At 41.5% G+C, this 21,532-nt stretch overlaps 2 protein-coding genes across 15 annotated transcripts in view; one reads left to right on the plus strand and one right to left on the minus strand.

The window, feature by feature from the left end:
* Positions 1-1,930, plus strand: part of ESCO1 (establishment of sister chromatid cohesion N-acetyltransferase 1) — a 33,144-nt gene extending 31,214 nt beyond the window's left edge. For 2 of the 4 annotated variants that reach the window (XM_017831485.1, XM_017831478.1), the window contains exon 12: positions 935-1,409. In XM_017831485.1, the coding sequence (XP_017686974.1) occupies positions 935-1,082 (148 nt within the window). In that variant the 3' untranslated portion in view covers positions 1,083-1,409. Of the gene's footprint in view, positions 1-934 lie in introns of all 4 variants that reach the window. The other 2 variants (XR_001877521.1, XM_017831470.1) reach the window with 2 other exon arrangements.
* Positions 1,931-5,517: 3,587 nt separating this feature from the next.
* Positions 5,518-21,532, minus strand: part of GREB1L (growth regulation by estrogen in breast cancer 1 like) — a 135,981-nt gene continuing 119,966 nt past the window's right edge. For 7 of the 11 annotated variants that reach the window (XM_017831395.1, XM_017831377.1, XM_017831413.1 and 4 more), the window contains 12 exons: positions 20,591-21,153; positions 20,004-20,106; positions 16,908-17,063; positions 16,560-16,699; positions 14,623-14,784; positions 14,110-14,317; positions 13,265-13,430; positions 12,083-12,310; positions 10,516-10,657; positions 9,222-9,422; positions 7,340-7,478; positions 5,518-5,734 (listed from right to left, as the gene is read on the minus strand). In XM_017831395.1, the coding sequence (XP_017686884.1) occupies positions 5,571-5,734; positions 7,340-7,478; positions 9,222-9,422; positions 10,516-10,657; positions 12,083-12,310; positions 13,265-13,430; positions 14,110-14,317; positions 14,623-14,784; positions 16,560-16,699; positions 16,908-17,063; positions 20,004-20,106; positions 20,591-21,153 (2,372 nt within the window). In that variant the 3' untranslated portion in view covers positions 5,518-5,570. The remainder of the gene's footprint in view (positions 5,735-7,339; positions 7,479-9,221; positions 9,423-10,515; positions 10,658-12,082; positions 12,311-13,264; positions 13,431-14,109; positions 14,318-14,622; positions 14,785-16,559; positions 16,700-16,907; positions 17,064-20,003; positions 20,107-20,590; positions 21,154-21,532) is intronic. The other 4 variants (XM_017831404.1, XM_017831427.1, XM_017831455.1 and 1 more) reach the window with 1 other exon arrangement.

A 21,532-nucleotide genomic window follows, 5' to 3' on the forward strand; every position in this document is an offset into this window, starting at 1 on the left:
AATGTCTGCCCCATTTCACTCAAGCTTTCATGGTTGGCTTGGAGTCACAAAAACCCAGTCAGACAGTCTAAGAACCTTGAAAAATCATCTTCCTAAATATATGAAAGAGAAGGGAATAAAACTGGTAGTGATTAAAACAGATTTTGTTCTTGTTATGTTTTCCTCAGTATTTAATGGAGATGTCCATACAAGTGAACCTTATACTTGGTCTTCAACTGCATTTAAGTTTATTTTATAGAAACTAAAAACCTTAAGTTTAAAGGGAGTTTCTTCTGTTTCCAAGGATAAACATTACCTCCTCCTTCCTCTAATCAAAGTCTTAAAGCCTGAGTGCAGTTTTCTAAATTTGCTCACATAGCGAGCCAGAGAAGTAGAACAGTATCTCTTGATTCCCATTCTTACTTAAAATAAGAATAAAACATACATAAAATATTTTTCATGAAGTTCAGCAAATTGATTCTTTCTTTTTGTATAGTTATTACTGAATGTGTACTTAGGAATTATGCCTTGAGGTTGGTCTTTCAACCCCCTCCATCATCACCCCAGCTTGTTTTGTAGCTTGTGTTTTCGTTCTTAGTGATTGTAGTGACAGCCCTAGCAGTCTCTTTTCCATGAAAAAATAGTTGGAATGAATTAAAACTTTTTTTTTTTAAAAAAAACTCTGAATTTGAACTCTTGATGCAATCACTCTATACAAACATTCCTTCTAGAACACCAGAACCTTAAAAAACTCCTTCCAGAGCAAGTGATCCTCCTTGCTGTTTGGAAGGAGATAGATCCTATAAGTAGAGCCATCTCTTCCTAATAGAGTTTCTTCTTTTTCAGTGTCTGTGTCACTTAATTAATGGTTTGTGGCCTAGTAGCATAAATATTTTTTATTATTCCCTGAGAGTAATAACCTTTTTTTTTTCCCCTTTTTCCCTCTTTTAAACAGGAGCAACTTCATATATGGTTCATACTTAAGTAAGGAAGAAATTGCTTTCTCTGACCCCACTCCCGATGGAAAACTCTTTGCAACACAGTACTGTGGCACCGGCCAGTTCCTGGTGTACAACTTCCTCAATGGACAGCACCAGACTTAACTGCTCTGAAGGAATTCCATTTTTGTTGGGAGACTTCTGCCAAACTGCACTGAGTGGGTGCAGACTTTCAGCAGAAGCCAGGGCCATTTTTCTTACAGTGAACTCAGGACTGGTAACAACCGAAAGGTTGTACTATTTTATTAAAATTGTAAACAATGCAGTAATAGGCTAACTTTGTTTTTTTAAAAGAAAGATATTTTATTAACTTTTACAGAAGTTTGATTGTATTTTATCTAGTTAGTCATGTTTACATGCAGCAGAAAATTGTTCATAGTGGACTGTAAACTAATGCAAAGACTCTAGTCTCGCTGATGAGTACATGCTGAAGTTCTTAATGAGGTGATATACCAGTGCTTCCTGGTACTGTAACTGGTCTCCTGCCCCAGCTCCCACAGCCAGGGGAGCCGCTACTCGTTGCTTGTTTGACAGAGCTCAAGGCTGTGCCCAGTTGCATTGAGGCGAGAAGCGCTACGGTACAGTCGTGGTGGGCATCAACCCTCACGGACTGCACGGTGGCTTCTGGGGTGCATCCTGTACCCTGCTAGATGCCAGGGCACCTGCTTGGTGTCAGCAGCATCAGAATCTTGTGCCCTCTGTCTACTTCTCCCCCAGACTAGTTGTGGAGTAAAAGGTGGAATGAAAACCCCAAGGACTGGTGTACTCGTCATTCTTCAAGTACTGTACTGAGTATATACCTTTGTTAGTGGACTTCACTTTGATACTTGTCACTCCTTCATAAATCTCTCTTTTAAAGGGTTTGTATGTTGAAAAACTGCTGTGGCCTTTCTTGATCTGTACATAATGTAGATAGATTAAAAATAAAATACTTGATAGCTTTTTTAAAGTTACTCTGTATGATACTAAGTGTGAATGAATCTTTAGTGTATTTCATACTTTTCCTGGGGGTAAAAGTGGCTAAGGGCAGAGTGTGTTTTGATGCAGTCTCTGGAGAACACAGTTGTGGCATTCAAACCTGCTTGGATAGGAATTCCCTTGGTGACAATGCATTTGTATCAAACCCCAAGGATAAGTGCCCCAGTAGCTCCAGATCAATACCATCCTTATACAGGATTTGTGGTAAGGTGAGAGGGGAATCCCTTCAGCCTTGAGTAATAGCTTAAAACTCTGAGATGGGAAAGAATTAGGGTTAAACTTACAGTTTGTTTCAATTTTGGAACCTCTGTGCAGTTAGGATACACTTGTTTATGTTGTACTGTCCTTAACCTTGGGCTAGAGCTAAAGTAAAGAACTTGCACCTCCTCCGAAACAATACTTGAGTGCTTAAAGCTGGAGTAGCAGAATGGTGATGAATTCTGGTCTGTAGAGTCTGTTTGTTTCCAAGCTGCCACATGTAATTTTCAAGGGGATTGTGAGCAGCCTGTAAAGGGCTTTGTCAGAAAAATGGTGCAGCAAGTTCACTCGAAATCTAAAAGCTCTGGCGGGCTTGGAAAGCAAGAGCAGTACCCATTAAGAGAGAGGCAGTCTGAAATGGTAACTTAATATAATCAAATTTAATGAAAGCACATTATAAACATACCATAGCCACAACTTCAGACAGTTTCAGTTCATAAACAATAACATGAGGTAGACTGACTAGTGAAGCTAAATTCACCAAGTTTTTGGTTAAGAAAACTTTACACTAGGAAAGCAACATTTTTAACCCTCTTCCAAAAGTCACAAAAAGCAATTACATAAGTTAAGCAAAAAGCATCTCCATATGATTCTTTAAATCTTAGTTTACATTCAGTTTTAACCTGTGAATAGACAAGAACATCTACAGGTAAGATATAATGCTAGCCAATTTAATACATTCATAAGAATGGCCTTGATGGCGAGGCTTAAAACCAAGATGGATAGCAATCATCTGGCTGTCAAACAAGGGTCTCCTTCCCAGGAATTCATAGGCAGCCGGTTAAAGTGTTCCATGGGACAGGCCTGCGCTGTTTGGGCTGGTGTAGTGTGCTCTGGCCAGAGCGTTACCAAAACTCCTTGCTTCTGCAGGGGAGAGCACTGAAGAAATGGGTTTACTGTTAGTTGGTAAAGGCAGGCAAATATGCTGATTTTCTAAATGCACTCTCAACCTTCAGGAAAATTTTACACTGCTTCACCAGCAGGCTAATTCCTCCTAGTAGTCTCAGCACCTGGAATTTTAAGAACTTAGTGCAAACATCAAATACACAAACAAAAAGAAAACCATTTTTTAACATGTAATACCTGACACTTCTAAACCACACTAAGAGTTGGGGTTGGCCTTAAGCCTTTCTGGCAAAACCAGAACTACTGGAATACATTCATGTGTGTATCAAGCGCTTCAAGAAGTATCTTTTATATCCCTGCTTCTTCCCAGTGTTAAAATAGATAAGGCAGGTTGTGTCTGAAGGAAAATAAAAAAAAACTTTACAGAGATGGGATGTTCATCTGAGATTTGCTAAATTTACAGCATCAGAGATATGCTACATCAACACAGACATATGCAAACCATTTTCCTTTGGCCTCTGTCAAATATATTTTGTTTTTTCATCTGTAAACATCTCTTTTCACAAGATAAAAAAAGTTGCTTAATTAACACTATGTGTTAAAAAAATGCAGCTTTGGCAGGTCCTTCTCCAATGAGTTGCAGGTCAGGTATAAAGATGTGGTAATTTCATTGCTTTTTGGGGAGTAAATTTGTATTCATGAATAGCATTTAAAAAACACTCTGCATTTTTCCTTTTAATAAAGGGGCCATGATGTGCAGAAAGATTGTTGTGTGTGTATGGAAACCTCATCAAGGCAATGCCTGCCAATTGTGCGAGGGGAACAGGGGACCGCTACGATTTAACCCTGACAAACAAATGCAACGGCGCCAAGTTCCTTCCAGAACACCTTAACAAGGATCAGTAAGTATTGCGCTTGTAAGTAGAATAATGTGCGGCTGCTGCATAGCCAGTATTTACAGATTTACAGGGAGGACAGTGTTAGGTGATGCATTTACACATCTTTGCTTCTGGAGAGTCTCTCGTGAGCAGTCCCAGCTCCTTTGGACTTCTCCCCTGCTCCCCTCGGAACTACTAATAGAATACCTTCTGTTTCTCTTGGATCCATCTCAGGCATCATTTAGTGTCCTGCACATTTTTTGGTATGTTGCTTCATATATGGGTACAACAGACCTAATCTCAGTTCTGCAGCCAACTGGAGCTGAGTGTAAAGGAAATGGAGAGTGAGTTGCGCACAGCCCACCACAAAGGCACCGAACGGACAGGAGGACACATTTCCATATGCAAAGGAGTATGGACTGCAAGTTTTCAAAGCTCTGAGGAGAGTGAGAAGCTGAAGGTGATTTGCTGGGAAGTTACTCTGGCCTCCCTAAGATCCTGCTCTATGGTGAACTTGCCGCTGGCTGCCGCATGAGAGGAGCCCCGAAGAAAAGATACAAGGACTCCCTGAAACAACATCTCAGCCTTGGCCATATTGATCACCATAACTGGTCTACTCTGGCCTCAAATCGGGAGGCCTGGAGACACACCATCTATAACGCAGCTGTCTCCTTCGAGAACACACGCAGGATCACTCTCGAGGAAAAAAGGCAACGCAGAAAGAACCGTGTATTGCAGAATACACCATCTAAGGAGTCTTTCTGCTGCGCCTTTTGCAATCGGATATGTCTGTCACGTATTGGCCTCATAAGCCACCAGCGTGCCTGTAGCAAATGTGGATAGAGCCTTCCCAAATCTTCGTTCGCGAAGCCTCGCCATGATGACTCTGGCCTCTAAGTGAAGAGAGAGCAGCTACGAGAAGCCTTTGCTTTCTTTGTCCCTGGAGTTGAGGAGGGGGTGCCTACTGGGCAAAATACCATTGCGAGGAGAACTGGGGTGCACAGTGCCTATCGTGTTTGCCCATTTGTTCAGGTTTAAGTAGTAAACTTTGAACACCTGTGGAAATTTTGCCAAAGACAGTTTCAATACGTACACAATTACAAATTTTAAACTAACACTGCACAGAGAACAAGGCTATTCCTTTTAATACAAATATCTACTTTATATTGTAGTTTCAAACCCCTGAGTATTCCTGTACCACAGCACAGAGCTGAAGAGACATGGTGGGCTCTCCTCCACCTATCTTCAATAAATCCCACATGCTGGGGTGCATTTCATGTAACACATTCAAGCTAGCAGCTGCAAGAGGAGAGCAGCTTCTTCCCCTAAATCAGCTGAATATTAAAAGGATTCTTCTTCAACCAAACAACATCCTCTTCCCAGATCCTACAGCTTGGTTGGCTGTGTGATTAGTGTTGGCAGTTGTGACTGATGTGAAAATAACTGGAATCCAAGATCCTTTAAATCATAACTGATGTGGTAATTTATCCCAAGGAATAAAGCCTACTTCAGAATTGTGGGGAATCCTTTAGAGCAGTCTAGATAAATATCGGTTGCACTTTGCTCCACAGTGATTGTACTTTTTAAAAAAAAAAAAAAGTTCTTTTTTTCTTTAGCAGTGTCTTAGCAAGGCTTATATATGGCGTCCAGTAAGAAAATAGAGTGGTTCGTCATCACTGCTGTTAGCAGTTTGAAACTCATCCCGAAGTCGGAACTGCCATTCATCCTCCAACTCCAACCGGACTATCGTCTGCCGTAATGAGCTTCTGTCTTGACATATGACACACAGGGTGGCACCTTCAATTGAAAAGTACATTAGGTTCTCAGGAGTGCAATAATAACTCATTTCCTTAATTCATTTTCCTAAGATATTTTAAAGAAATCTCCGCTGCTAGGTAGGAAAAAAGTAGTATTAGAAGGGTCTACCAATAACCATCCAGTCGAGGCTCGGATCATTGTGTGAGCCTCAAGACAACAGCAAATCGTGTCCATCTGTGAATTCTGTGAATTTGCAGGAAGGCACAGACAGGGAAAAGCAAACGTGGTGTTGGGTCTGCTCCATATCACAGAATTTCACTGACTGACAATCAGCCAGTGTTAATATCATCGGCTGCTAATATCAGAGAGAGCATTAATGGGACTCCGAGATCTTTACATTACTACTGATAATTATGCCAAAAGAATAAAGCCTACTTTTTGTTTGTTTCATGGGACATATGGGTTTGTACAAGGTCAATAATGAAATTCTACTAAGCCAAATCAGTCCCACAACTGACGTAAGAAAATCTGCTATGACTTCCTTAAGTATGAGAGCTGCCCTTGGTAAAGCACTGTAAGAGTCCTTAATTTCTCTGTGGCTAACAAATGTGCAAACTTCCTGGTGTTGCGCACAGACATTTAATAAGCAGGAGGGCTGGACACCTTCAGGGCTTGCTCTGTTCTGTGCTCCAGCCCATGCACCTGACACACAGAAAGTTTTGGTTCAGATCCCTCCTCTGCTCAGTTGAAGCAAGGGGAGGTCCTTCCTACCAGGCATCCATGGCCCATTTTTGTGAAGAAACCACCTCTTGGCCAAGAAGCAACAGAGAAAGCGGCCTCTCTGGCTGCATTCGGCACACATCGGCTTTGGGAAACTGGCAGTGGCCAGCACCAACCTCCACCACATCTTTGGCCCTCCAGGACAGGGACAGAGGAGGAAGGCACAAAGAGGGTACAGGAGGAAACTTCAAAACCTAGTTCTTGGGACTGGCTGAGGGTCATCCCCACGGCATCCCTGCATGCGCGCCATCCTCAGTCAGCACAAGATGGGAAACAGGTCAGCTGTGGCACCACAAATGCACTGGAGCTCTGCAACACACTTCAGCATTACTGAATACCTGTGGCAATTTGCTCTTCGTTAGTATTAAGACAAAAAGATGAAGAAAGGCTTTTATGAGGTTTATTAAGTTCTGGTGGGGGTAGACCCTATAATCCTCCAGTTAAGAGCTGTCCCCATCTGCAGTAGTGAAGTCCCCATCTGCCAGAGCAGAATTTCTTGTCCTCATCAGTAACACCTATGTTCTAAACTCTCAGGTTGCTGACTGCACAGCTCACTGCCTGATTTCCATGGATTTTGGTTTTTCTGCACCTATTTAATTTGATGTCACTTATAACTTAATGAATGTAATTTGTCAAAGCTTACCTAAGGTTCAATTACCTGCACTTATTACCAACAGGAACAGGTTTGATACACTCCCAGAAAACCACTCCATCTATTTCTTTTGAAAACAATGGCAGCACTAACTGTGAAAATAGTGGAGCTGTTTAACAAAGCTGGTTATTCCTCTGCCTTTCCCTTTTCCTCCATGCTATTATTACTTGGCAGGAAAACACCCAGGATGCCCAGCAGAGCAATGAGATTACCTTTCAGAAACCTGAACCGCTTGAGGAGGTCTGCACCAACGAAGGAGTCGCAGAGATAGAGCAGAAGTCCACTGAAGAACACCCCTTCACAGTTGACATTGACTGAGTGTGGGCGAGAACTAATATAGCATATAGCCACCTGGAACAGAAAGGGGAAAGAAAGGAAGCACTCGTGTTGGAAAGGTCTAAGGATGTCTTTAAGGGGAATGGAATATAACTTAGTGATAACAGGCGAGTCGCGTGGTGCTGGTAAAAATACAGTCCAAGAGGACTACAGTATTGAGCAAATTCCCTGAGGAAATAACACATGGGACAAACTTCTAGATTCTGATTTGGTCACCAAGTCTGCAACACGTTATTTCAGGGCTCTCTGCAATTCAGTTTCATTTTCTGCTTCTCTAAAAATTACCTGCTTATAATGACTGTTAAGACTGCACGGGTTGCTCCAATAAGGATACATTTGTCAAACACAGTAAGCAACTCCATGAGTACTAAAACTGCTGAAGCTTGTGGTTCGCAGCACTGCAGCTCTCCTGTGCCTCAGTGCCGTGATAGCTGTTGTGTATCTTCTCTACGTTACCACTGACCTTCGTAAAATTTGTCAGAACCATACCCCTGTTAGATGTTCACCCTGCTTCGGACCCACTTCGAACTGACCATTGGGTTCAAAGATTCTAATCTCTCAGCCTAAAGACACCTAAGATGTATTTGCATCTTAGTTTCCCTAGAAATCCGTGTTCATAAAAAGAGAAGCAAAAAAGGATGAATACCAAGTTCTGTCAAGAATGGCATCGCTTTCAGGTTTTTGCTTTGTATGAAATAATATTTCGGACAGACACAATTCCTTTACAAATCATACAATCATAGGATTGTTTAGGTTAGACTCATTGAGATCCAAGATCAGAGTCCAACTGTTAATCCAGCACTGCCAAGGCCACCACTAAACCAATGTCCCTAAGGGTGACATCTACACATCTTTTGAATACCTCCAGGAATGGTGAATCCACCACTTCCCTGGGCAGACTGTTCCAATGCTTGACAACCCTTTCCATGGAGAAATTTTTACCAATATCCAGTCTAAACCTCCCCTGGCACAACTTGAGGCCATTTCCTGTTGTCATATCACTTGCTACCGGGCAAAAGAGACAAAAGACTGACACCCCCCTGGCTAAAACCTCCTTTCAGATAGTTGTAGAGAGCAATAAGGTCTCCCCTGAGCCTCCTTTTCTCCAGGCTAAACAACCTCAGCTCCCTCAGCCTCTCCTCACAGGACCTGTGCTTCAGACCCTTCACCAATTCTGTTGCTCTTCTCTGGACACACTCCAGCATCTCAATGTCTTTCTTGTGATAAGGGGCCCAAAACTGAACACAGGATTAATGGTTTGGCCTCACCAATGCCAAGTACAAGGGGACGATTCCCTCCCTGGTCCTGTTGGCCACACTATTCCTGATACAGGCCAGGATGCCACTGGCCTTCTTCACCACCTGAGCACACTGCTGGCTCATCTCCATCTAGCTGTTGACCAGCACCCCCAGGTCCTTTTCCGTCAGTCAGCTTTCCAGACACTCTTCCCCAAGCCTATAGCAATGTTGCATGGGGTTGTTGTGACCCAAGAGAAGGACCTGGCACAATCCAGCAGTCACATTAGTTCATCACAGACCTCTCATCTCTACCCACACCAGCCAGCTGGAGGCTTCATCACCAGCTCCTCCAGTGGATTGGTTCTTTACCTCCAACAGAAGAATCTGTTTGAGACCAAAGTCTTCAAATGCTGCCCTTGATGCTAAAGGTCCCTAATAGAAGGGGCTTTCAACACAAGAAAGATACTGAAGTAAAAGCTTGCATTTGCTCATCCCCATTATCCCTGTAAATATTTTGTACCTCAAGCCCAATGTTCAGGTAGCAGTCGATGGCCAATACCGGGTTCTTGAAGTTATGAATGGCCTTTGGGAAGAGTTTGTATGTCGCATGTTGAAGGAATTTCTCCAGGAGGAACTGAGACGGGGCTGCCAGCAATGTATGCTCACTGTCAGGGGCACAGACATACTGAAGAGGCATTATTGGTGCCACGCTGTCCGAAACCTGCGGTGAAACCAAGGGGAACCCCTTTCAACCCAGTGTATTTGCTCTGCAGGAGTTCCTCTACCTGGGGAAGGGATCGCCATGACAGAGCAGGTAGAGAGAGAAAGCTGGGGGAAAGGATCAAAAATCATCACTCGATTTTGACAGCACCACAGCATAGAAATAAATCCATTACTTGTTCTGTGCTTGCTAAGTACTTCCGTGGATATCTGCTTGCCTAAAAAAGGGATAGAAAACAGGGAGTTCAAATTGCCTTCATCCTATCTTACTCCTGGACGCTACAGGAAATGACAGACTCCTTGTGTGGAGTCATCCATAAAAAATGTTTTCTATGGAGTTTTCTCATAGGCCAATCCATCACTACAGATTCCACTGCAACCACAAGAAAAAGGAAAATCAGAAAATTACTTTAAAAAATATTCAAAACCAGGGTTTAGTCAGTTAAATCTTGAAGTATGGAGGTGGTTTTATAAAAGAGGGATGGTGTGGGATGTGTTTAAAACTACCAGGACCACAAACTACAAGATTCCTAGATAAAATCCAATCCTTTGAAATACATCTCCATTTAAAGCTAGCATAGGTGCAATATACTCTGCATAAAATATGTGGTATATTTTTATAAATACTTGGATTTCTTGGGTGGATTTCAAAAGGTTCCAGTTTTCAGAGCCTTTCTTCAGGCCTCTTCTTGTCAGGAAGCGCAAGGACTGAAAGTCATCACAGACTAGCAAACTCCAGAAAGTAGTGGCTGTGCTAACATTTTTTAAACTGAGTCCAGTACAATTTACCTGCTTTTGATCAGAGTGTATGTCTACAAATTCTTCCTCCATCAGAGATACCACTGAATAGCTTGACCAAACCCTTTCCAATTCCAGTCCATCTTCGAATAGGATTTTCGTTAGTAATTTATAATTGGCAAAATATTTATAATTTTCTATTTTTGATGTGGTAGCCCTACCACAGAGTAAGCCATGAATGTCAGATGTCAAATAAGGACAGAATAAATCTAAAAGACTAGAAAATTCATTGTTTTGAGGGGAAACAGGTCCTGATTTTACCCCTTGTGTATTACGGAGCATACTTCCACACTCACCATGATTTTTGGCTTAACGACAAAGTCCTTTTGTCCTCCAACCTGAATATGTTTCTTCATGACACTGAAGTTGTTGAAGCGGCAGATGAGGAGGCCACTGCTGTTTGTCCGCAGATTAAAATCTACATCTTCACAGAAATACCTGGACATTAAAACACAAGATCACTAAACCAGCTGTGTGGCTGCTGTGCATGAGCAAGCACTCACACACCCGCTGCTGAAATGCACCAGTATGGGCTCAGCAGAGATTTCTGGAGACCATCTGATGTGGTGCCAGGACAAATTCTCTACGGACCTCTGAAGACTCATTCCTTCGATGTGCTCCTGGCGTAGGAAAGCAACTGCTGGTCATCTTAAAATCAAACTAGTCTTCACTTTGCAGTGTGCCTGTATAGTTCTTCCCTGTACCAAATCTGGCTCATCCTCTCATCCTCGTCATTTACCGACATCAACCATTTCCTGCCCACCCTTTCCTTTTTTGTTTCTTTTTAGCTGTTGGTTTTTTATATATATATTTTGGAACTGAGAGAGGCTCTGCAGTGACCAACCTCCATTTCTGAACAAGCCAGTTCGATATGACATATTTCTTCATAAACAGCAATCAGGGGATAAATGTGGCTTTAAAAAATATTTGGCTATGGGAGACAAAGCAGCTGAGAAGTAACATTTGTCCTGTGCTATTTACAATGTAATTGCTCACTTCTGTGGGCTGATTCCCATCTCATGATTCAACCTGACAAAGAATGTGAAATCAAGAGCTCTGGAAGCCACACCAGCTTGCACGGACAGGCTACAATTCCTTGCTCAAATATACAGGATCTCTGAAAACAGCAGCAGGAGCCCAGGGTGAGAAGCCCCAGGGCCATCTGTGGCCAGCAGAGACAAAGTTTATTTTTGAACTCACTAATCTGGGGAGCAGGAGAGTTGGTTATTGCTTCAATCTGTGATGAGAACTAGCAGTAAAGGCACATTATGTCAGTGCTTTATTGCAAATGCTTTAGGATGAAGTTAGGTGGGGATTGGGAAGAAGAAGGAAGGAAATAGTGGAAAATTATTGTTTAATCTGCTTTTCTTGCAAACCCAAGTGGCAACAGGGAGGATAGCTGATTCTGCAGGAAACACAAGGAATCCCTCCTCACAGCATTTGACATAGGAATGGCTCAAATATTTCCTATACGCTTGTTTTTAGTGACACAACAGGCTCTTGCCTGGTAGAGAGGAATGGTGGAAGCTCCACACTCTTCTGTAACTGATGTAATTTTGGCTCCTTTCTTCTACTTTTAGTCTCCCGGTTACTTTTTTCTTCTGAAGTTTGTTCTTTCCTCCATCTTTTCAATTCTCTGAAACCCTCCCCTGCCCTTGCCTCATGGTCTGTCTCTCCCAGGGTTTTTTTTGGCTTATTCATTCAGATGCAATGTATATCACTCTGTGTTTTATTTTTGTGATTGTGCACTCATTACCTAGACAGGATCTTTCTGTTTATCTCAACAGCATTCAGAAATATTGTGACAAGACTCTTATCATGTTAACATACTATTTTCCCTATATATATATATGTATTACCTACCTTTTTAGATCATATTGCACATTCTGGGTCAGGTCTATGTTGAGCAGTATAAAATCACGCACATGGCACCTAGAGAATGGAGCCTTTGCTTTCCTGGTATTCAGCTTGCTGTTCCATTTCTGAACACCCAGTATTGCATAATGAACAATTTTGGGGGTGGCTTCAATGTGTTGGAGGACACTTTTCAGAGACACATTCTTGCTGAAACTCCCAGGCTCCAGGGATCGGCTGCAAAACATGATCATATACAACATACAAAGATACCTTATTATTTTTATATAACATACACTGCATATATATACGTATATGTGTAAAAAAAGGAGCAGGAAATTCCAGTAACAGTTGAGAATGTTTACTCCAAATGCTGTAAAAATATATACATAAATGCAGACTTTATAAACAACAGACAACTAATCTTATCCCATCAATGTAACCATTAAGAAAATCAGCCTTTCAGCAGAATAAGGTCTTACACAGCAGTTTAGGAAGGGAAAAGGAATCCCCTTACACATCATTTCTGGAAGGGTATTTTCTCTGTAATGGACAGTACAAGTGCTGAGAAGGGCAAGAGCTTAATGCCTTCTAAAAAGCTGAAGTTCCCAAAATACATGTTTTCACTGAGAAACATAAATTGAATCAAAACAAATCAGGGAAGTAACATATTGAGAAATCACTCGAGTAGTCACTAAAAGCAAGAGTGGTTTTAGGCAAAGAACAAACACAAGCAGAGCTTTGCTGATGGTACTGACACAGATGTCAGGGTACAATCAGGTGGAAGTGTTCAACAGCAGGAGGTTGAATGTTGGTGGTCAGCAAGACAAAGGTACAGCCTTCCTACTGCTCTGAGTGAAAGAGCTGAAGTTTGGCATTTTAGACAATACAACTAAAATACATCATAAATACATGTAAGTGTACAGTTCCTGTGCTACTTGAGTAATAATGATTGAGTGAATAATGAGCTTTGTGAGGCCCTTTGGACAGGCAGCCTGGTGTTACTGCATCAAACCCCCTGCCAAAAACTGCTTTTGCTTGGCAATATCTCGAGTACATTTCCAGCAGCTCCAGCTCTTCCAGTTGTCTGGTCTTTCACACCCTGTCAGATGCTGGAGATGAGCCTAAGTCACAGATGTGCTGCTGTCTGTGCTGGATCAGTGCAAGGACCCCAACATGGTGGTTACTTACCTGGACTGCTCGTGGATGCTGTGCATGTTCCACAGGACACAGGAGTCATCCATGACCACAATGAATGGCCACACACACTGGCGCTTGACTCCCAGTTCCTCCAAGCGGTTTCGTTCCAGTTCTAGATTGTGGTAGGAAAGTTCCTTAATAAGAAACCTGGCAGCACCTGACAAAATACCATAAAGAAGACGTCTTTATTAGATTTTATCACTCTTCCCAGAGAAAGGTTACATGAACATCTGCAGTCATTACCCTTTGTGAACTTTAGTGCTCTTAACATCTTAGTTTAAGAAGAAATCAGTATGTCCCTTTTTCAGTGTGAGTAAATCTAAAAGGCAGATGCCAAGAAGACTGGACACTTTAAAACACTCTGCAGAACACAATTTTGTGGGCATTAATAAAGTAACTTAAACCAAGAAGGGACTGAGATTCTAAAACTGAAACTACTTAAAACTTTTTGCAGAAAAAACTCAGCATCCATGAAAACAAATTCCAAAGTTCAAGCCCCAGTGTTCAGTTGCAGTTAATATTTACCTTCAGCTAACTAAAAAGTTGCAATTTGAAAAATCACATGTAAAACATATAGAATGGACATTCACACAGCAGGCCTGAGTAAAATGAGTGAATATGGCCCATAAAACATCAGATTTTAAACTGAGAAAGAGTGATCAATACATGTCCCTGACAGCAGTTCTTCCCCATCACTGTATTTTGCACACATATTCCTGCTATTATTACAGCATGAATGTGAAGAGCTGCTGCAATGTTTCCTTCAACGACATGATCCACATTGTCCAACATGGATTTTGATACCTTCACAGCAATGCACGGATAGTGTTTCTTACCAACTCCAGCGTTGTTGAACATGCCTGGCAGGACAAGCATGATGTGGTTGGGCCAGTATTTACGGTAGAGAGGCATTTCATACTCCTTGACTACAAGGAGGTGCAGGTGGCTGATGCCTTCCATGGCGTGGTAGAGGTTCAAGAGGCCGTGTTCATGACGTCCACTCGATGGAGTGAAGATAGGACTCTTGACTGCATTCAGATTCTGCTGGAACAGGACATATTTTGGCAACATGAGGCAAAAGGCAGGCTATTCCTGATAGAGATTTTTATTTACTTATTGTTTATACTAGATTTTAAGACTACTGATCATTGCAACACATATGAACTGGACAATAGGACCGGAAAAAGGGATGATTGTCCTCAAAAACTCCAGTTCTAAGGACAGTCAGGCAAGGATTACACAAGGAATTTTAAAACAAAAAGAAAACAGAAAGAAATCTCCCCCCATTAATTTGCAAATATATCTCTGGTTGACTGCATTCAGCAGATGGATAAGAGCAGCACACGCACCTTGTCAGAAACGAGTGGGAGTCGCATGCTTTCTAGATGTTTTCCCTGCTTGCTGAAGACAAAGTGGTTCTCTTTGGACTTCGGGATTATAAAATGCAGTTGAACCTCTTCTCCTAGCATCGAGGATGAAAATGTGAATGCATGCAGAGTGGAATCAGATACCTGTATACAAACAAACAAAAAAGATTTGCAAGCAGGTATAAGGAGTATATGGCAACCTGTTCTTACAGCCACAGTGCTGAAAGCCATCAGAGAAGAACATCCAAAACATTCTCTTTCAGTAGCTGAAGTTAACTCTACAATATTCTTATTTTCCTCACCATAAGGCACATTATTTAAGCATGTAACCAGCCTTGCTGTTGAAAGAATCAGCTTTCTGTATCAGTAATTATCTTTGGCAAACTGGACTCCTCTGAAGTCTGTTTCAGCTAGGAATTATTTATCAATATTTACAAGGAGAAGTCAAATATACATAAATAAATAAATAAATAAATAAATAAATATACACACACACACACACACACACACACATACATACACACATGCACACATACATACTAGGAAACAAACTGTCCAAATAGATTTCCCCAAAAGATTCAAAGAGCAGTGTAGCATGGGGGTGTGCCTCCACAGCAGCATGGACTGCCATACAGACAGATCAGCAGCAGCACAGCTGCATTTAGTATGGTATTTTTCCTGTGGCAATACTCTCCTTTGAGTGACCAAAGCAGACCACGCCATTAACAAGGCTATGGAGAATTTGGGTGAGCTTAAGTTTACACAGCACTTCACTGAACCGTGTAAGTGTATACAAAGTGCCTAACTATGTGATAAGATTTCATCCTTCAGAAACATCTATCTTACTACAAAGTTGAATCATTTACTCCTACCAGTGAGTTTTCTGTAATCTTTACTAAAAAACTGAAATTAGCCTAAATAAAGGTGGAAAAAGCAAGGGACTTTATTTAGGTTCTGTTAAAGCATTTAAGAATCTCTCTCCCTTCATAATGCTTGCTGTCCAACATCTCCCCTTTGAATGTGTAATTTCCCTGAGCTCAATTATCATAACTCTATGTACACAGCTCACACTTGCACATAAAGTAGATGTTTATATTTATTACTACTAGTTACGCTTGATCACATGCACAAAGATAAGTGGAGGGAACAACAGATGTCCTTGGGGAGGATTTGCTTCTGTCAACATAATGAAGGATGAGGTTTAAGTCAGACCTGCTGGTGCTGCGCCGAGGTAACTGACATTGTACACTGCCATGTCGGTGTGTCCACACTGTGATAGCTTAATAGCAAGCTGTTGGAAAAGATTAGCAAGCAAGGAAAGAATGATTCAAGATAAGAAACTTCCAAGTAAACTATTGTTGGTGGTGAAGGAATAATGTGTGAGCTATTAACCAGGAATAATCTTACTTGTCAGTCTCCTGCGAGGGTAACTTTTAGAAACCAGAAGATTTTTAACTGAACAGTTAAAAACTTTTATTTATGTGCAGTGACTCATAAGCTACTGCTGAGAAGCTTGCACAGTTAATTACAAAAGGAGGAAGAAAGGCCTTCCCATCTCCCATCACACACGTGGATGGCTGGCTTTTAGGTAAGACAAGCATCTCTCTTAATTTTACAGTCTTCTCCCCTGAGATACTGCAAACCCTCTGGGCAGGCTGAATAATGCTTTGGCTTGAGACAACTTGTCACAATATTCACCCTTTGCCAGAGGCAGCTGGAGGGAACTGCTCATTCAGAACATAACAAACACAGTTAATGCTCCTGGGTCTGTAGCTCAATATGTCCCCTGAGAACGGAAGAATTAAACAATTCCATCTCAGGGAAAGTGGAAGTGCGAATCCTGAGAGAAGAGCAGTATGCTTGGAGAGACCACAGAAAAAAAATGAGGATGCAATTTACCTTTAGGCCTCAACACCAACCTGTGCAGCAGGATTAATGTCCATGTACTGATGGCACTGCTCACAGTGATGGAATGTATTGTAAGCTGCATATTTAGTCAGCATCATGGACACAGTTTCCCTTTTCTTAGGTTCCTCTGTTTTTGCTTCTTTGTTGGCTTCTGTGCACGAAGAAAAGAAATAGAAATGTAAGAGTGGTAAAAAAACAGAGATTGTGATCCCAGGAGCAGCTGTAAAGAACCCACAAATTGTTTTGTTCTATATAATTTTGGAGATTAAAGGTTCCTGTGAACTCATATGTTCAACTGAACCAATAAAAACTGATTCTTTGTAGGAAAGTATTCCTCAAAAAGTTTGCATTTTGCTTACCTTGTTTCACTCTTGAGAGTTGTTCTGTGTATACAGGGCTTATATTTCTGTACTTGGGGTCATGTACACTCAGGTCAAAAGATATTTTGCTGAAGATCTCAATGTCTGGCCAGTGGTCGTTGCTTGACTGAGTAATTTCACTGTTTTCTGTATGATCTGCAACAACAGACTTCAGGTAAGCAGTATCAGATACCCACCAAATGATATTTATGTGATGTTTGCTGCTTTTCAGTTGCGCAGGAACTTACCACACACACACACACACGTGCAGCAACATCTTTGAACATCATAAATGTTACCATTGAAATTACAATCCATACAAAGCCATTTCAAACAAATGGCAATTTCTTAGAAACTGCATGCAGGTGAAGGAACCTTCTAGGTATTTTTCAGCTCTGTTCCTCATCAAGCTGAGGTATTATGCACTCTGGTTAAGCATAACATGCTCAAATGAACGGTGCTATTTGTGCAGAAGGTACAGGTGTAGTTTTGAACCTCTTTGTGATGGAATTAAGAGCACTGGGTAAATGAGAAGTAAAATATCCAAAGGCAGAAGAAAGCAAGGAAAGAGGCTGCATAAATATATGAACTAGTAGCTGGTGGTACACGATAAAGGCAGTAAAAGATACGCTTCTATTACAGAATGGGGTGTGGTCACCAAGGATAATCTGAAATGTTTTTGCTTTGATCCAACAGAGATAAGTCCAAAGTAGAAAACCAAGTTTAAGCAATGGGAACAGTAGAAAGCACTGGTCAAAGAAAACAAGTTCAGAATGCAGCTTGAACATCAGCCAATTCAGTTGAAAATGAGATGGAAGAACACACAAAAGTAGGTGTGTAACTGAAGTTAGTGATTTTAGAAAAGTGAATTCAGGTGAAGTGAAGGTTGGGTCTACAGATGAGCACATGCTCATGTTACCCTGTCTGATGCAAGAGAAGTCGCAATAATCTACAGAGCTCTGAGTCCATTACTTTGACCTCCGTAATATTCAAAATTAGGGTGCAGGAAATAATTAAAGCTGTTGAAGTAAATGATAAATGTGACAAAATTCAACACAAGTTGACTAAAGAAGTCTTGTGTTACTTTCATTATATGGCTATGAGATACCTATTTCCCTGAACAAAGGAAATGCAACGCATCTTCTCCTTCTGGACTTACGTATTTGGTATGATACTACAAGACAAATTATTAATACAACTGAAGAAAATGAAGATAGTGAATTGAAAGAGTTGATTAAACAGAAGATGGCAGCATGTAACATCATAAACATTAAGGCAGATGGAGATTACAAAAGAAATTAAAAGATTGGTAGAGGGGCACACTGTTTAATATCGCCACTAATGTCACCAGCTTAAACAAAAAATTTGCTTAAGTTTGGTGGTGGCACACCCCTAAGAGTCATTGTCAACATGGAGAAGAAATCAAAGATCAGCCGGAAAGAATTCAATGCCCTCAAAAACTGTAACAAAAACCTGGTGATATTTAGCAGAAAAAATGTGAGTCCTAAGGACTAATAGCAAGCACTTCTGCAGCAGGTTGGGAGCATTTCAGTTGGAAATGGCTGAGTTGCTGGGGAACGTAGTAGTACAAGCTATGTATCAATGCCAGTGAAATGGGAGAATGGAAAAGACCAGCGCAATCACAGGTTTCATCAATCACAGGGCTTTCAGTGTGGGCAGGGGAATACATGAGCTGTTGTAGGCTGAGTTGGTTAAATATCCCTCAGAATACCCCATTCAGTTCTGCTCACCCATGCATCAGAAGGATAAATTGAAAATAGATATGCAGGCAAGAATACCAAACTGATAAGGAGAATAAAGGGCCTGTCATTTGTGAGGATCCTGTAAGAAGATCCAGGCTACCTAGATGAATGCTGAGAGAGGGTAAGATAGCTGCCTGACTACACCAAAGAAGCAAGCCTCAAAGAAGAGAAAAAGTATTTTAATTTAAATTAGTATTTTCTTTGGTCCCAAGGAGAATGTTTATAATTGGGAGAGAAACGTCTTTGGGAGAGAATCATCTTTGGGTTGGAGAATAAAATAATATTTTCAGTAATGAGAAAATAGTGCTCTGGAGAAGCATACCAACAGAAGTAGTGGGAGCAAAAAAGCCACAGCCAAAAATCCCAACCAAACCCAAATTGCTCTCATGATGGAGTTCCATGCATTCCTGGCAGGGGTGTGACATATTGCTCTGATCACAACAGGCAGAATGTCTCTTAAATTTTGATATTTCATCCCAAGTTTCTGGAGTACTTTAGTCCAAATAATGAGAGAATAACCACCCCCAAAGCTCCAAACCAAAGGAAAATACTTTTTTTTTCTCCCCTCCTCCCCCCTTCACCACCCCCTTTAATAGCATTGTATGAAGAGAAATACAAATTACCCTTTTCAAGGGTTTGACAACAACTACATTTTCAGGATGCCAGTCAACAACAATACATTTTCAGGATGCCAGTCTAATGATCATGAGAGTTATGCACCATAGAGACTTCACCACAAAACCACAGAGTACTGTAAAGAACACCATGAAGAGGAATAATTTTTAAAAGGTTTTGTTCTTCTCAAGGAAAGTCCTGTCACAGTAGCTAATTTATCTGTGAGATCTGTCTAATGAGCACAAATCCAAAGAGACTCCTCTTGCCTTTTATCCTCAGCGTAAGATCTGCAAATTGCAGACAGGAAATAGTCTAACTGAAAATTGGTATACAATTTATAAATAAACACAAGTGTTAAATGTCCTGTCTGCTTAAAAGCACTCAATTCTTAAAAACTTGCAAGGGGAGATAACATGGGCAGATGCCCATTTACATTCACGGTTTTGTGCTCACTTTCATTTTAGTGCTATACAAATATATCAATCCAAAACACATTTAATAGCTCTCAGCTAAGCCCAATATAAAATTTACTTTTTTATTAATCTATATTGAAATATATGCAGACACCTAGAGCAAGGTGTCTAGCTACACACCAATAGACAGGACATGCAGTAGGTGTAATTTATAGTCTTTCAGTAAGCCTAAAAATTTCACTGCTAAATAATACATAACACAGTCTCCTTATGATGCATATTAAGAATACCTACTAAATACTTACTGGCATTAATCTCTTCTTCGTCATACACATCCACTTCCAGCAACCGGATCAGCATGCGGAAGAGAATCCTTAGGAACTGCAAGTATGAACCAGTCTTTCCAACCTGAGCCAGAGATGGAAAAAAGCCTAAATGCCAACTCAAACTACTACAATGGGAGGGTAAATTTCAGGATAAATGTCTTTGGGCTTACTCCAAAGCTCTGTTTTCAGTTCTGCCTGAAAGTATTGCAAGACATAATATTCCCCATTATGCTGAACAGTTTTACTCAATTGCACAAACTGGCCCACAGCCTGTGTCACTTCTGTACGCAGGGAAATTGGCAGTGATAGCTGCTTCCCTCCTGACCTGCTCATGGCAATGTTACACCAGGTGCCATCCACGTGTATTTCATTTAGGCTAAAACAAGACATACAGCATCAGCCTTCCTCTCCTTACCACTTCCAGCATGGACTTAGCCTTAAAATTCGACTTTGACTTTTGACCTTGAAACAAATTACTGTGGGTAACTTTACAGTACGACCTACAGTCCTCATCACTGGCCCTCTCAGACTGCTAAAAAGGCAAGAGGAAGGAGATGTGCTCTTACTTGTGGTGGTCCTGTCAAAAGCAGTCGCCTGGGGTGAAAGCTCCTGGCGCCAGACGCCTCACCCTGATTGCTGAAGTCCGCATGGTGCTGCCGGGCTGTTGTCCACTGCCTGTAGTACAGAGACTGCTCTTCACTGTTCATGTCCTTGTGAAGCAGAGGCCTTAGAGAGCTCAGCCAAGACACATCAGCATGAGGCAGGAGGGAAGAGGAGGAAGGCAAGTTCCCACTTTTCTGTGAGCTCAGGAGACAGTAGGCAGCTTTGGACAGGATGACAATGCGTGGCAGGGCAACGCGGAGGGCCTTGCTGTCTTTGGCGGAATGGGCAGGCCACTGAAACATTTGGGAGACTGAAGACAGTGATGACAGTTTCGAAGTGGTGCTGCTCGCCATCTGGTTACCCAGGGAGTCGCATTCTTGTTTCAGGGTCTCTCCAGCTGTAAAACTGGAGTAAGTTCCCTCGTCTACTGAGCTGTGTGCCACAGCCTGAAAGTTAAGTGATGGTGCCTGCTTCTGAGACTTGTCTGCCGCACTTGAGGAGCTCACGCCATTGTCAGCCAGGGAACCTGGGAAACAAAGAGCACACAATGAACAGATAGTGACTGACATAAGAAAACCACGATTCATTTGATCTATGAGACAATGCTAACCCACAAATACTTCTGTTCAATGAGTGCTGCTGGGGCTTGGGTCAGTGTTTCACCATGTAAAAAGAAATCATTTACATCCATCTATCCCTCTTGCTGGAGAGGCAAGGGCCCTACTGCTACAGGGTTCAGAGACCAAGGCTTCAATCCTAAGCTTTGTATGAGAGCTATCATTTGGCATCTAGGATTTGGAATTTCATGGCACAACCTTCTGAAAGTCAAGTTTAACAAACCACTGTATACATGGACCCATTTCACCTTTCTTTCTATGAAGAACAGAGCATTTATTTCATGTGAA

The sequence above is a fragment of the Lepidothrix coronata genome, unplaced genomic scaffold (genome assembly GCF_001604755.1).
Source record: "Lepidothrix coronata isolate B3197 unplaced genomic scaffold, Lepidothrix_coronata-1.0 Scaffold6, whole genome shotgun sequence".
Taxonomy (NCBI): Eukaryota; Metazoa; Chordata; class Aves; order Passeriformes; family Pipridae; genus Lepidothrix; species Lepidothrix coronata.